The sequence below is a fragment of the Taudactylus pleione genome, unplaced genomic scaffold (assembly GCF_031769625.1).
Source record: "Taudactylus pleione unplaced genomic scaffold, aTauple2 ptg000290l, whole genome shotgun sequence".
NCBI lineage: Eukaryota > Metazoa > Chordata > Amphibia > Anura > Myobatrachidae > Taudactylus > Taudactylus pleione.
Window position 1 is genome coordinate 7,465,541 of NW_028284692.1, and position 13,912 is coordinate 7,479,452.

Here is a 13,912-nt window from a genome sequence, read left to right on the forward strand (position 1 = left end):
CTATCGCAGTTGAACTGGGTGCGTAGTCGCTATTACAGTTGCGATCGATAGTGAATCAGGCCCACAGTTGGAAAGGGAACATGTCTTACCTTTTATAAACCATAATGGCGTCTTTTAAACATTAAACAGACATTTGTATTGTTCATTGTGCATTAATGACAGGAGATGAAATTTTTGCTGACTCTGTCTTGGGGGCGGTCAGTCCAAACATGAGAGACATGAAAACAGCTGTTCTGGTTTTGTTTCAATACAAAACTGTTTAACATTGGACCAAATGAAATATCCACATATCTCAGTACAAATCATTACTCATTACTAGCACAATGACTATGTTAGTGCTAGTCCATACATTATGATAAACAGGTGGTTCGCAATGTTTTAGTGGTCAGACTAATGCAGTATGTTCTTCTCTCCAGGTATGCGGATTCTTGTCACGTTGCTGCTGGACACATTGCCAATGTTGGGCAATGTCCTCCTACTTTGTTTCTTTGTCTTCTTCATTTTTGGGATTGTGGGGGTGCAGCTTTGGGCTGGTCTGCTACGAAACCGCTGCTTCCTTCCTGAAAACTTCAGCCTGTAAGTTGAAATGAATATTGAATAGACTGTAATAATAAGTACAGTATATATGTAATAAGTTGTTATTAATCATTGGCTCGTAAGTACCAAGGTGTGCATACAACTGTAGTGTAATATTTTAGCGGATCATATGGGCTTTCCAGGAAAGTGCTATAACTTTTTTACTGGCCTACAGTGTACAGTGTAAATAACCCCCAATGTATTTGTGTCATTTTAAAGCCATAACACAAGACGTACCAAGTGGCGGCTTTTGCAAGCCGCAGATTCTTTGCAGTTTTGACCCCCAACATTTGAAAATGGCAAACATATACCGTAAATGCAAAACCAGGCATGATTTGCTTCTAATATAATTGCCAGTTTACATTATGGCGTCAAACCCGCAGCTTAATAAATCTAGTCCAAGGTCTATGTGATTATTTTTTAACCATTAAAGTAAAGATGACAGCTGTTTTGCCCCAAGCATACCTTCCGTTCATTTAATAGAGTCTAACGTCTGGGACTTCCATTGTGACAAATTGCAGGAAGAATGTCAAATTAAAATTAAGCTGTGTGTTTTGAAAAGTTATAAGTGGACCTACTGGGGTGACTGTAATAACTTCTGTACAGAGGGCCTGATTCAGGTTGGATCGCAATTGCAAAGCTGCACGCAGGCAGCTTTGCAATTGCGATCCTTGCTAGTATGCAAATGTAGAAGGATGTGTATGACACCCCTTGCTGCATTTGCGATCCCAGCACTACGACGGAGGTCGCAGGCTGGGATCACCATTGCGACCATCGGTGGTCGATGGTCGCAATGGTGGACGGCGATGGTAAGTCTCAGCGTACTCAGACTGGCCGGCTTGCGAGCCGAGGACACTGCGTTCAACGCAGATCCTGGACAGACCACTCCCAGAAAATGAGATGGACAAGCCCCCATTTCTGGGAACACCGGCCGCCCCTGCCCTGCCCCTTAAATCCCTCTGCCTGTCAATCCGGCAGAGGCATTGAAGGGTCTGCGTGCAACTACGCAGGAGGGTCCTGAGCATGCACAGATTCCCGATAATCATGAATCTACGATCAGTGGTGCACGCTATATCAGGCCCAGAGTGTCCTGGATGATTGTACTCCCACCCACCTCAAATATGTTAAAGGCAGGCTTACTAGAAATAGACTACTTTGGCTCTAAGGTACACAACTACCATAGAGCATTTCTGTTACAATGTCAAATCTGTCATTTGCTTCTCAGCAAACATGATCTTTAACGTGTCTATTGCAGTCCTGTTTCCCTGGAATTGGAACGGTACTATCAGACTGAGAATGAGGATGAGAATCCTTTCATCTGCTCACAAGCCAGAGAAAATGGCATGCGGTATTGTCGCAGTGTCCCTACACGAAGGGAAGAAGGGCTTGAGTGTACACTGGATTATAATTTTTATAATAACACCAGCAATACTTCATGTGTCAACTGGAATCAGTATTATACAAACTGTTCAGCAGGAGAACATAACCCTTTCAAAGGTGCTATCAATTTTGATAATATTGGGTATGCTTGGATTGCAATTTTTCAGGTAAGAATTTATATATTATATATAAATATATATATATAAATATTTTATGCATTACAACATGATATTTCATTTGTTCTTAAACATTTATATAAAACATCACACAACATGGAACTCCCGATCAGCCAAAGAGTGGGTGTATAAAAATAAAACAAGCGCTGACAAATGTCATACTGTACATCTGTAGCTTTATATATGTTAGGGACAGTGACAGCTCCTGGTTCACTCATTGTATTCTGTGGATATTCTCAGTGAACGTGACTAGTAATAGCTCAGACTACTATACATTTATGTGAGCTCTGTATTTGCTAAATAACTGTGGAAACACATTTTCAGCATTGGCAGCATGATTACTATTTTCCCCTTATTTATTTTACAACCTACCTACAGTAATGGGTGCAGGGTGTGAGGTACACACTGGCCCATGGGTCCAGGGGGGGCCCGTACCCATATTATGTAACTCTTACCGCTCAAAGGTCCCGCGTCAAGCCTCCCAGCGCCGCTCAAATGCCAGAAAATGGCCGCCGCGGCCATTTTTCTGGCGTTTTGCGCATACGCTGTGAGGAAAATGGCGGCCGTGCCATTTCCCCGGCGATCTGCGCATGCGCAATAGACTCCGGGCACACTCTAGTGCCCAGTCTATTGATTCTGCGGTGGCCGGCCAGCCACATCAGTCGGATGCCGACCGCCAAGGTAAGAGGAGGGGGCCTGTGATGGGGGATGCACATGGGCCCCCTCCTCTGTAAAGATGCCCCTGCCACTGACCATTGCATAACACAACAGATTTCTGTAATTGTTATTAGCATCATTACCTATCCAGGTGTAGAAATACACAGACAATTCAATGTTGTCTCAGGGCCTGATGCTAGTGAAGTTCTAAATGCAGTTATCCGATTACCGGAAAACCGCACATGAGCAGGACCGGTTTTGCGCATGTGCAGAACGGGTCCTGCAATCTCACTCACAAATACCCCAAGCTGCAGCATGATTCACCTGCTCAGTGTTTCGGGAGCGGAGAGCCTGGGCATCGTTCTTGGAAATGGGGGCATATCGTCCCTGTTTCTCGGGAATGCCAAGGCCAGAGTCTGTGATGCTAGATGCAGATTTCCTGGCCTCGCAGGTTGCCAGCCTTACTCTGACTGGCCTGTGCTGTCGCCATCACGACCAATGGTCGCGATGGTGATCCGTGGTAGCGTTTGCGGACATTGCACCCAGGTCGCTATTGCTGTCAGAAGGCGTCCTATAGACACCTCCTGCAGTATTTTAATATTTGCTGGACGGTAATGCACAGCTGCTTCCTTGGACCTTTTCTGTGTGACCTTTTGACTCTGCTGACCTTTTGAACCTTTCTACCTAGTGTGGTCGACAGACACTAGATACACTGACTGTGTATCTAGACACTGTAGATTTTTCATCCTTGTACCATAGTTACCATCCATACCATACCCAGCTGGAGTTGGGATACATACTATACAAAGATCATTTTTTAAAAATTGTGCATTCAGAGAATGTCAGTAATTTTGGTGTAATACTGTGAGCAGTCTAGTGACCTTTCTGCAGTACAGAGAGTATTCCCGTTACCATAAGTAAAAACACAATGCATATTAGTGGTTATTATTTATGACCAACCATATTTTGTTTTAGAAAACTATACAATACAACTGGTTTTACAGTGCAGGTTGTCTAGTTTTCAGGGGATCTACAATAAAAAAATATTGTTGCGATACAGTGCAGTCCCCTAAAATCTCTACTGCCTTTTTCATGCCAACCATATAAAATTTCTGGCTTATAATTCAGATATACCTGCTCTTATTCACTGATGGCTTTACAGAGCCCAGATATATGTTTATAATGCACACAAACCATCCTCCAATCTCTGTTGTTGACAAAATCTGACCCCAGCTCCCTGCACTGGAATTAGTGGATAGTCCTACACATCTGCTAATTAGTGTCTGGTGACCTCCTGATACTCTGTTTGTCCAAAGACTAGCACCATCTAACAATAAGCTTGCGTGTAGTGGTCTACTGGGTCTGACAACTCAGTAACTGTGTACCGCAGCTGACAGCATCGAGGCAGGCTGAGGATATTCTCCAGCTGCTCCTCATGGACGCATGTTTCGGTCATGAACTGCCTGGGTGCAGACAGCCTGGCCCAAAGTTGTACCTAGTGAACAGATGCTCTCTGGTCCTCTGTCAACTCAGTTCCTAAACCTGGAGTTATTTTGGATGTAATTTCTTGTGATATGGCACCATTGCTGCTGTTTTTGTTCAATAAATTAGACATTGTAACACTTAATAGAATATTTTAACAACTTAAACCAAACTATAAAATACCAAAAACTTTACCGTAGTTTTTCTGTTTCTTGCTTCAGACTCTTTAATGAGGTTTGCCAAAACAGGAAAAGCAACATTACATGATGCCCCACAACAGTAACGAGGGTGTTTTAGAGACAGATTATCTGAGCAGGAGTGCAGAAAAGCAGGAAATACTCTATTAAGGGATTGGTTGATATCCAACATATGGTATAGCTTGTAGACAGCTGCATGATATTTACCATCACTGGCAAGAGTGGTGTTGAAGACCTCACACGGATCCATATTAGCAAGAAGGTAACTGCATTCCCTGCTAAAACTGTCGTCCTTGAAAATGTGAATAGAAAACCTGTTCTGGAAATCCAACATTGCTCGCTAGGAACCGGAGTATGTTCAGTGCTGTAAGACTAAACGTAGATATCAATATTTCTGCTGTGCTAGTACTGCTGCATAGGGAAAACTCTAGCTGCCTGACCTGTGTCTCTCATATCACCTTTAAGAGGGCCTGGGAGAACGTATCCTCATTATTTTTGTATAAAAAGAAAACTAAAATAAAAAAAAATGACTATGAAAAAAAAATCACTATGAAAAAAAAATGAAGACTAAACTATTAAAAAAGTTAGAAATAAAACAATTGGCAAATTTATCCAAGACAATGCAAACAAATGAATACAGTTCTCTAAATATAAGCATTCCTTAACTCCACCACACTAAGGGACCTATTCATCTTCAGGGACCGGATGGCCCCTGATAATTAAGTATCCAACTCGCCGCGAGCTGCGGCGGGGGGTACATAATTGTTGGTGCATTTAAGTATTGGTCTGGTGCATGGACACCTTCTCCATACAGCAGATGTCCCTGCCATCACTAACACTGCTACTGAAGTAGCAGTAATGCTTACCCTTGCTGATCTGGCCGGCTGTGCATGCATGACCAGAGTTCACTCATGCACCAGGCTACAGGGCTTGCAGTGCGGAGGTGTCGGAGGGGTCTGATCGGATCCCTCTTTGCAACCCCAGACCTCCTTCCCGCAGGAAGGAGCAGGGCTCCAGGATCCAACGCCATCTTCAGATGGCGTTAGCTATTGTATCCTAAAGGCAACACTGCATCATTTACCGGGAGAGAGATCCGTAGAATCCTTTCCCAGAAGCGGCTGCCAGTGGTCAGTAAACCACTCATGCACAGTAGAGTTGCCAGCTCTGAAGAAGAAGTAAAGTGATCACTATACCTGTGAAGTGAAGTGATCACCCATACCTGCAATGTGTTATTTTATTATTATTTTATTTACTTCTAATACATTGCAGGTATGAGTTCCTATCGGAGCCCCTGTCCCTGCATGTGTTTCCTGTTACATTCGGGTGAAACTTCTTTCTTTATTGCCCTGATAAGTGCTGCTAATAAATTATAATTATCAAGTCTAAAATGAATAAATATGCTCCTAAAACTATGAATAAGGGTTTCACTTGCTATTGCCATATGTGTGATACAATTGGTGGGGAAAAGAATATGATACTAATTGAGCCAAATTATTCCCCTGCATACTCTGGACCTTATGCTGAGTTGGTAGTAAAGCAAAAAACTGTGAACCTGGACAAACCATGTTGCACTGCAAGAGGTGCAAATACATTCACACATGTGTCCTCATATACTATTGCTGTAGTCAGGAGAAACAGCCCTTTTTGGCACACCAGGTCCAGTGTGACTCAGCTTACACAGTGTCTTTTTCCACACGAAAAATGCATCTTAGCTACAAACCACTTCATAAGACTGCACTGATTCATTTGACATGTGACACTTGTATATCTGTTGGTGACTGAGGGTAGGATGTACTAATGGTAAACACAATCAATACTCCCCATATATCAGCATTCCCCATACTTATATTGATAGCATTCCCCATGTATCAATCTCCAGAAAGTGAAACTTTTCAGAGCTTGTACCAGTGGCGTAACTAGGGTATTTGGAGCCCAGGGCAAGATGAAAATATGAGGGAAACTATCCCTCCCACCAACTATGTGCGTGCAGCGAAGGCATGCTCCAAAAAGTGGGCATGACCACCCCCAAGGGGCATGGCCACTGAAAATGGGGACATGTCAACATGACACACAACCATTTCTCGTCACTCTGGGAACATTCCTTTCCATTTCATATGAACCTTAATGCACCCAGTAGTAGTGTCCCTTATGCAATGCCCCCAGCAGTAGTACCCCTTATACAATGCCACTATTAGTAGTGCCCCTCATGCAATGTCCACTGTAGTAGTGCCCCTTATGCAATGTCCCAAGTGGCAGTGCCCCTTATGCAGTGCCCCCAGTAGTAGTGCCCCTTATGCAGTGCCCCCAGTAGTAGTGCCCCTTATGCAGTGCCCCCTGTTGTAGTGCACACAATACAGTGCCCCGGTAGTGGTGTGCCTTATGCAATGCTGCCTGTTGTAGTACAAATTTTGCAGTGCCCCCAGTAGTGCCCCTTAGGCAGTACCCCTTATATAGTGCCCCTTATACAGTGCCCCCAGTAGTGGCCCTTATGCAGTGCCCCTAGTAGTGCCCCTTATACTGTGCCCCCAGTAGTGCCCATTATACAGTGCCCCTTATGCAGCGCCCACAGTAGTGCCCCTTATACAGTTCCCCCAGTAGTACTCAATATGCAGTGCCCCAAGTAGTGCGCCTTATACAGTGCCCCAGTAGTGCCCCTTATACAGACACACACAATTATACTTACCCGGATCACCGTTCTTGCGCCCGACGCTGCCCGCTCCTCCGATCCCGCTCAGCACTATGGGATAGACATCATAATGTCTTTCCCTTCACCCACTGCGGGAGCCGGACTTGGTTGCTGCACCCAGTCCGGCTCTGGCCCTGGGTGCAGCAACCAATAAGAGTCTGTCTGACCCACTCGACCCCCCCTAGATATGTCACTGGCTTGTACCCAATAAGCTTCTTTCCGCATAATTCTCAGAGTCCCCATAGCTCGCGCATGCACTGGCCAACAGCCGCGCGTGTGCAGAAGGACTTCCGAGTCGTAAACCTGGAAGTCCTCATATTGCAATGGGCAGCTCTTATTGGAAGAACTGTCTTTTGTGATTATCTACATACATTTGGCGTTAATAAACACAGCTATGAATGCGGTAAGTGAAGGAATGTATCTCATTCAAAATGCTATGCTTGATCCATCCTCCGAGTCTGAATCTGTATAGGAAATGCTACGATGCAGCGGCTGCATTTTTTCATGCCCTACCACTATACACTCAAACATACACAGATATACACGTGTCGCATATCAAATTAATCGGTGTTGTCTCGTGAAGCAGTTTGTCATATCCGATTGTGACAAAGGCGCATTTTGGCTAAAGAAAGCTAAAAGAAATTCACTGCAAGGCGGGTCACACAGGACCTGGCGTATTGGGGCTAGGTGTATGTGGACACCTAGAATATAATTATAGCAATGCACATTTAAGTTTAAGTTGTGAATATTCAGGTCAAATTTTGACAGCAGTTAAACAAATTTTAGGCATACTTGCCTACCCACCCGATTCGGCCGGGAGCCTCCCGAAAATCGGGTGCTGCTCCCGGCCCCCCGGAAAGGCAGGCAAGCCTCCTGGCCCCCGTCAACCTGCCTTTATAAACCCTGGCAGCAGGGGAGGCGGTGACGCGATTCACGCTAATTTGCGTCATCGTGGCCCCGCCCCCTGCTTCACAATGCCATTAATATCGCCATTGTGAAGAGGCGTCATTTGTCAGGCCACACCCCCTTATTGCCGCGCTCTCCCCCCACCCTCGTGTGGAAGCCCGACAGCTCCCTCCCAGAAGGTGGGAGCTAAATGTCGGCGACCCTGATTTCAGTGGATTACTACGTTTTAATCCTTCAGTGTTGTTATTAGTACAAGATATATTAATACCATTAATTATATATATTACATAAAAAAAAAAACATTATAATAAAAATACCAGTTGTCTATATCCCCCTAACTATCTAAAACATATAGGAAAATTTAATTTCGTTTACCCATAAAACATACACAGGATATAGTAGATCAGAAGCAGCTATGTAGAAGAATACACATGAAAGGGTTCATCTGGAGGCATGCATTATGCATTTTATATGCATTAAGTTTAAAGCAATTATTTCATAATCTTGATCTGGAGTATTACGCCTCCCAGCAGCTGTTAAAGCAATATACAGCCATCGGCTCTATCTATCTATCTAATCATAGACCTGTCTGGTAAATAGAGATATTTATGTAGCTGAGAGTACATTTGAATAATTAAAAAATTCCCCAGAACCAGTACAAAAGATGCAATGCTATTTGTACATAAAATGCATATGTTTGCATTATAATATCAGCCACTCACTGTTGCTCCTTTTAAGAGTGGACTTTACTATTTTGGATGACATATTCATGTGTTTTTAAATTGAGATCCAACTCACCTGGAGGTACCCAAAAGCCTCATCACCAGTAGGCACTCCCTGATCGCATGCATTCCATTCCTGTATTGTTGGCATGGAGTACATTAACTGTATACCAATCACATCCTAAGCATTTAAACATCATTTTGAACTAAATACAATAATATTGCATTTAAACTAAAACTCTAATGCCCTCTAGTGTTATGTTTGTTTAATAATTTAAACCTTTCAGTCATTTCCTAAACTAAATACCTTGAACTTCAGAACACTGGTAAATAAAAAGTTTTTCACAAAGCAGCAGACACTAACCCAACTCTGAGTTATTCCCTTAGACTGGGGCACAGTATAATATTTGTTAATAGTCTCTGGAACCAAGGCATCCAGATCCATCCAGCTATAAAACACTAACATTTGTGCCAGATATCCATCAAACCGAGCCATAATTAGACATTTAGCACCCTGGACAAGAGAGAACACAATCGCACAATTGTACCTCCCCCATTTTAGTGGCCCGACAGTAGTCACCCCTTGTGGTGGGGCACATATTGCACTGTCCCAACCATAATAATGTCCCAACTGACAGAACCGAAAGAGGTAATCATAATTCAGTAAATGGGTACCAGCAAACATCCTATATACTTTCCAGACAATTTTCAATAACTTATCTCCCTATCAGATGAATCATGAGGAAAATCCTAGGAATAAGACTATAATCCCACTTATATTCATCTTCCTCCTTTCTAACTTCCTTTTCTAGTACCGATTTGTCAATGACAAATATATCCAAAAGAAACAACATGAAAATGTCCCCCCCCCCTTATGTTCTCTCTGACTTCTGCTACTTTAGATACCGCTATAGGCAGTCTTCTCCATAGTCTCATTTTTCCCCTCATTTACCTTGCCTGTTCTCTGCCATACCTTTTCTTTCTCTTACACATACAAATACATTTCTCCAGCTAAGTACAAACCACAGGCATTACCCCAGAAGACCTCATCATCCAATAGTACCAGTTTTAAAACATCAACATTTGGCAAAGTTCGATTTAGCAAAATAACTAACTCCATACATCGAAAGGGCCAATATGACACTGACCTGTTTTGTTATTTTATTTCATTTACAAATACCTCAAGCCCTAGATGAATCATTTTATTTTAGTATTTTATGTGTCACAGCATTTACCTGTCACTGTAGGGCTACAACAGGGAGATGACCGGTGGCATCCACACAGGTCTTTGTACCTTTTGCACCTCCCTAATGATGGCCCTGACATCAAACATACGGGTGTCTTTACTTAAGTCTCATGATGATAGTGTCCAGATAGCATGCAGGCTTAACAGTGATAGTAATAATTGCTTAAGAGATCCATTGACTAGTACTCCACTTACCGTGGAGAAAAAGCAACTCCTGCTTCATATGTAATCACTGTGAAGTAGGATGTGGCTACCGCATTGTGCACTAAAAATATCCACCGAGGAGAGTGAATCGTCACCCTCTCGGCGGTGACAGCAGAAGCAAGACTCCTGACTCCTGACTGCACTGTGTGGCCTCTCACTCACCTCTCTCCTGGTGTGCAGCTGCAGCTAGGAATGGCCATCGACCATCAATGTTTTCAAAACATTGATGGTGGCCACCCGATGTTAAAAAGTTTTGTCAATGATGGCTGAGAACCAATGGTTCTCCACCACCAATGGAATAGTGGGAGCCAATGTTTTTTTTTTTTTCTTCCTGACAGGACAGAGCTTAGCCCCGCCCCCAGTGTCCAATAATTCCCGCCCTCATTTTTTGATTGGCTCGCAGTGCCTCCAGCATCACTGGCCATCGAGGGGGTACAAGCCATCGTTGGTTCACCATAGATGGGTTTTTGTGCCATCGATGGTAATCACCGATGGGTTAATCGATAGGAACCCCTCGATGTACACCCCACCGATGGCCATTCCTAACAGCAGCAGTGAGGGTTTTTTTATTGTCAAACCTTTATTGACAAGCAGTCAAATTTACAAGGAGCTCTCCAGTGAGGAGAGGCAGATAACGGCAGCTAGAGGTGACAAAGGCCATGCTGGAGAAAACAGCCGATGGTACAGTAAGTGACAATTCTTGTTAGTAACATCTGGGTCACTTAGCACAATATTCTAGGCTGCTCTTAGCCCTAGCAGGCAGAAGGCAGAGAAAACCCTTTAGTACATATTGAGAAACAATATGTACAGGGATTGTTTCTGCTTTTTGTTTAGCCCCTTTATCTCCACTTAGTACATGGACCCCCTAAGTCACATTAATCTATTTGTACATTATATAATATAATGTTATGTAGTTTCTTATACACGAGATAATGTTGTTTTGATAGATGTTTATTTTTTCCCAATATTTTTATTGTAACACCACATCACATTATGCAAACATTCAAAACATCACGTAAAGCGCAAATACTAAAAATACATAAAGAGCCATTCAGTTACAGTACAATGATAAAGCCAATAATCATATATATAAGTGCATAGAATGTTAAGTAACAAGCAGGTAGATACAATAACTGTACATGGGGTCTGATTCATTATGGATCGCTTGTTAGGAATCGGAGGTTTAGTTAAGGAGGGTTATGCTGTAACAGTCTTGGGAGCAGATGACCTAGGCTGATTGCGGCCTATGGACTATAAGCGCGGTGCGGCCTTGAGCCGTGTAGCAACCTTGAGGGCTGAAAGCCTTGGCTAGTTGTGGCCAGTGGGCCGTGAGCTAGATGTGGCCTTTGGCCGTGTAGCAGCCTTGAGGGCTGGAAACCTTGGTTGGTTGCGGCCTGTGGGCCGTGAGCAAGATGCGGCCTTTGGGCCGTGTGCAAGATGCGGCCTTTGGGCTGTGTAGCAGCCTTGGGGGCTGAAAACCTTGGCTGGTTGCGGCCTGTGGGCCTTGAGCAAGATGCAGCCTTTGGGCCGTGTACCAGCCTTGAGGGCTGGTATGCCTTGGCTGGTTGCGGCCTGTGGGCCGTGAGCAAGATGCGGCCTTTGGGCCATGTGCAAGATGCGGCCTTTGGGCTGTGTAGCAGCCTTGAGGGCTGGTATGCCTTGACTGGTTGCGGCCTGTGTTCCGTGAGCAAGATGCGGCCTTTGGGCCGTGTAGCAGCCTTGAGGGCTGGTATGCCTAGGCAGGTAGAAATTGTCTGTGAGGTGAAAAGATGAATTTAATAAATGTGAAAAATGCATTTCAACATAAAAAATGATTAAATGCAAACACAGATACAAAATGCAAATACAATTGAAAAGATATATGAAAATGAATTACATTAACTAAAAGTTAAATAACTTCACTCCCCTTTAAAAAAAATGGAATATGTATCATGTATTCTGAAGTCCAAATGGAAATGTCAAATAGATGACCGCAAATTGATATTTGTATGCCAAGCAGCTGAATGATGGCACTCAAGAACTTCCAAGCAGTAAATACTGCACATGAATAAACGATTCTAACGTTTCAGTTCTGTTTAATAGAACTTTCCTCAGGGATACAAATAATAAACAAGCTTATCTCATATAACTTCACCCGGGTAAATCGGAAGTGGCATTGCCAGCTTGCCATCGGAGCTCACTGACGTCATCAGTGTGTCTCAGCCACCTAACATCACCACATCAGTTATGTAGCTTAGACCAAGTCTGTAACCTAGCAAAGGGAGACGTTTGTGCCAACATGCAAGTGTAAAATTCAAGAGGAGAAGTGGGCACATTTATAGTGGCCATCCCTACATTAGGGGGGACAAGTAGTCTTTTCATCCCGATAAAAGGATGTTTCCTCCTGGTGGAGGTGTTCGTGATTGGATCTAAGCTAGTACCTTCCAGGTGAATGAAAGCACATTTTAGGTTTGCATCAACCAGTGATAAAACTTCAAACAGAGTAAAGTGACAATGCAATAAATGCAGTTACATTGTGCCCTAATTCTCATGATTAATTTAAGCTATAACTGAAACTACCCAGAGCAATTATTTAGGAGAACATTAAACTACAGAAATAAAGAGATTAGTCCTAAAGTTTTAATAGGATATATTTTGTGTTTATGTTTCACTCTTAGCAGCATGAATATTTTGATGTGCATCCTCAACCTGACAATTAGGTATGAATTGTGTACAACCATTAGGATCAAGTATGCACTGTAATATGTACTGGGAGGATAAGGAGGCCCTCTTGTGCACATAAATAGGCACTGCGGGTCCACACTTTTTCTGGATTGTAAATTACCCTTAACATTGGGGACTTCAGCCCCACATCGAAAATGTAGAAAATGGTCAATTAGTCATGTCTGCCCTCATAATATTATAATGCATTATTCTGGCAGTGTACGTCAGGTTATGATTACAGATTTTGGCATTTAAAATTAAAGACCCATCTCTAGCCAAATTAGTTTGACAGTAAATTTATACAATTGCCATTGTTCTTTTGATAAGATAATTCCACTCCACTTACATACTACAAGATTCAGTAACCCATAGTAATAAAGTTTATTTTCAAGTGATGAAGCACCATGTGTTACACCTTTGGAAAAGGTACTGCTGTGCATCTCTCTGCCGCTCTCAACAGAAGAGTCTTTGTTGGAATTTGAGGAACATTAAATGAGGACATATTTTTACTTTCAATTCACATTATTTGTACTCTTACCTTTTTTCATTTCTCTTTGCTACATTTTTTAAACAGGTATTGAGAAAATATATGGTTAATTCAGAGTCCACCCAGAGGATTCATTGTGGTTAGTGGTGACCCCATACTAGGACCTATTGAGACTGTTATGTGAATTAGCTCATTGCTTCTGCTGTTGCCCGAATACTGTATGTACTTATTGACGATAGATCTTTTACTGAAAATACTGAGATCATTTGTTAAGAGCAAGATTGGGACCAGACATCCAGGTTAGGAGTTTTGCTTAGTTCAGCATAATTCCTGAGGTTGTGGTAAGCAGCACTTTGAGTTATCGTCACAGCATATATATGTTTATGTTAATGGCACTCATGCCAGCAGGTGTAAACATAATTCATGATAATGTCTAATTATTAGCAGCATACAGTAGATTATATAGTTTATACATATGGTATGTGCGAAG

At 42.8% G+C, this 13,912-nt stretch overlaps 1 protein-coding gene across 6 annotated transcripts in view; it reads left to right on the forward strand.

Moving 5' to 3' along the window:
- Window positions 1–13,912, forward strand: part of CACNA1G (calcium voltage-gated channel subunit alpha1 G) — a 236,304-nt gene that overhangs the window by 60,840 nt on the left and 161,552 nt on the right. For all 6 annotated transcript variants that reach the window (XM_088482620.1, XM_088482626.1, XM_088482622.1 and 3 more), the window contains exons 4-5: window positions 417–576; window positions 1,832–2,123. In XM_088482620.1, the coding sequence (XP_088338746.1) occupies window positions 417–576; window positions 1,832–2,123 (452 nt within the window). The remainder of the gene's footprint in view (window positions 1–416; window positions 577–1,831; window positions 2,124–13,912) is intronic.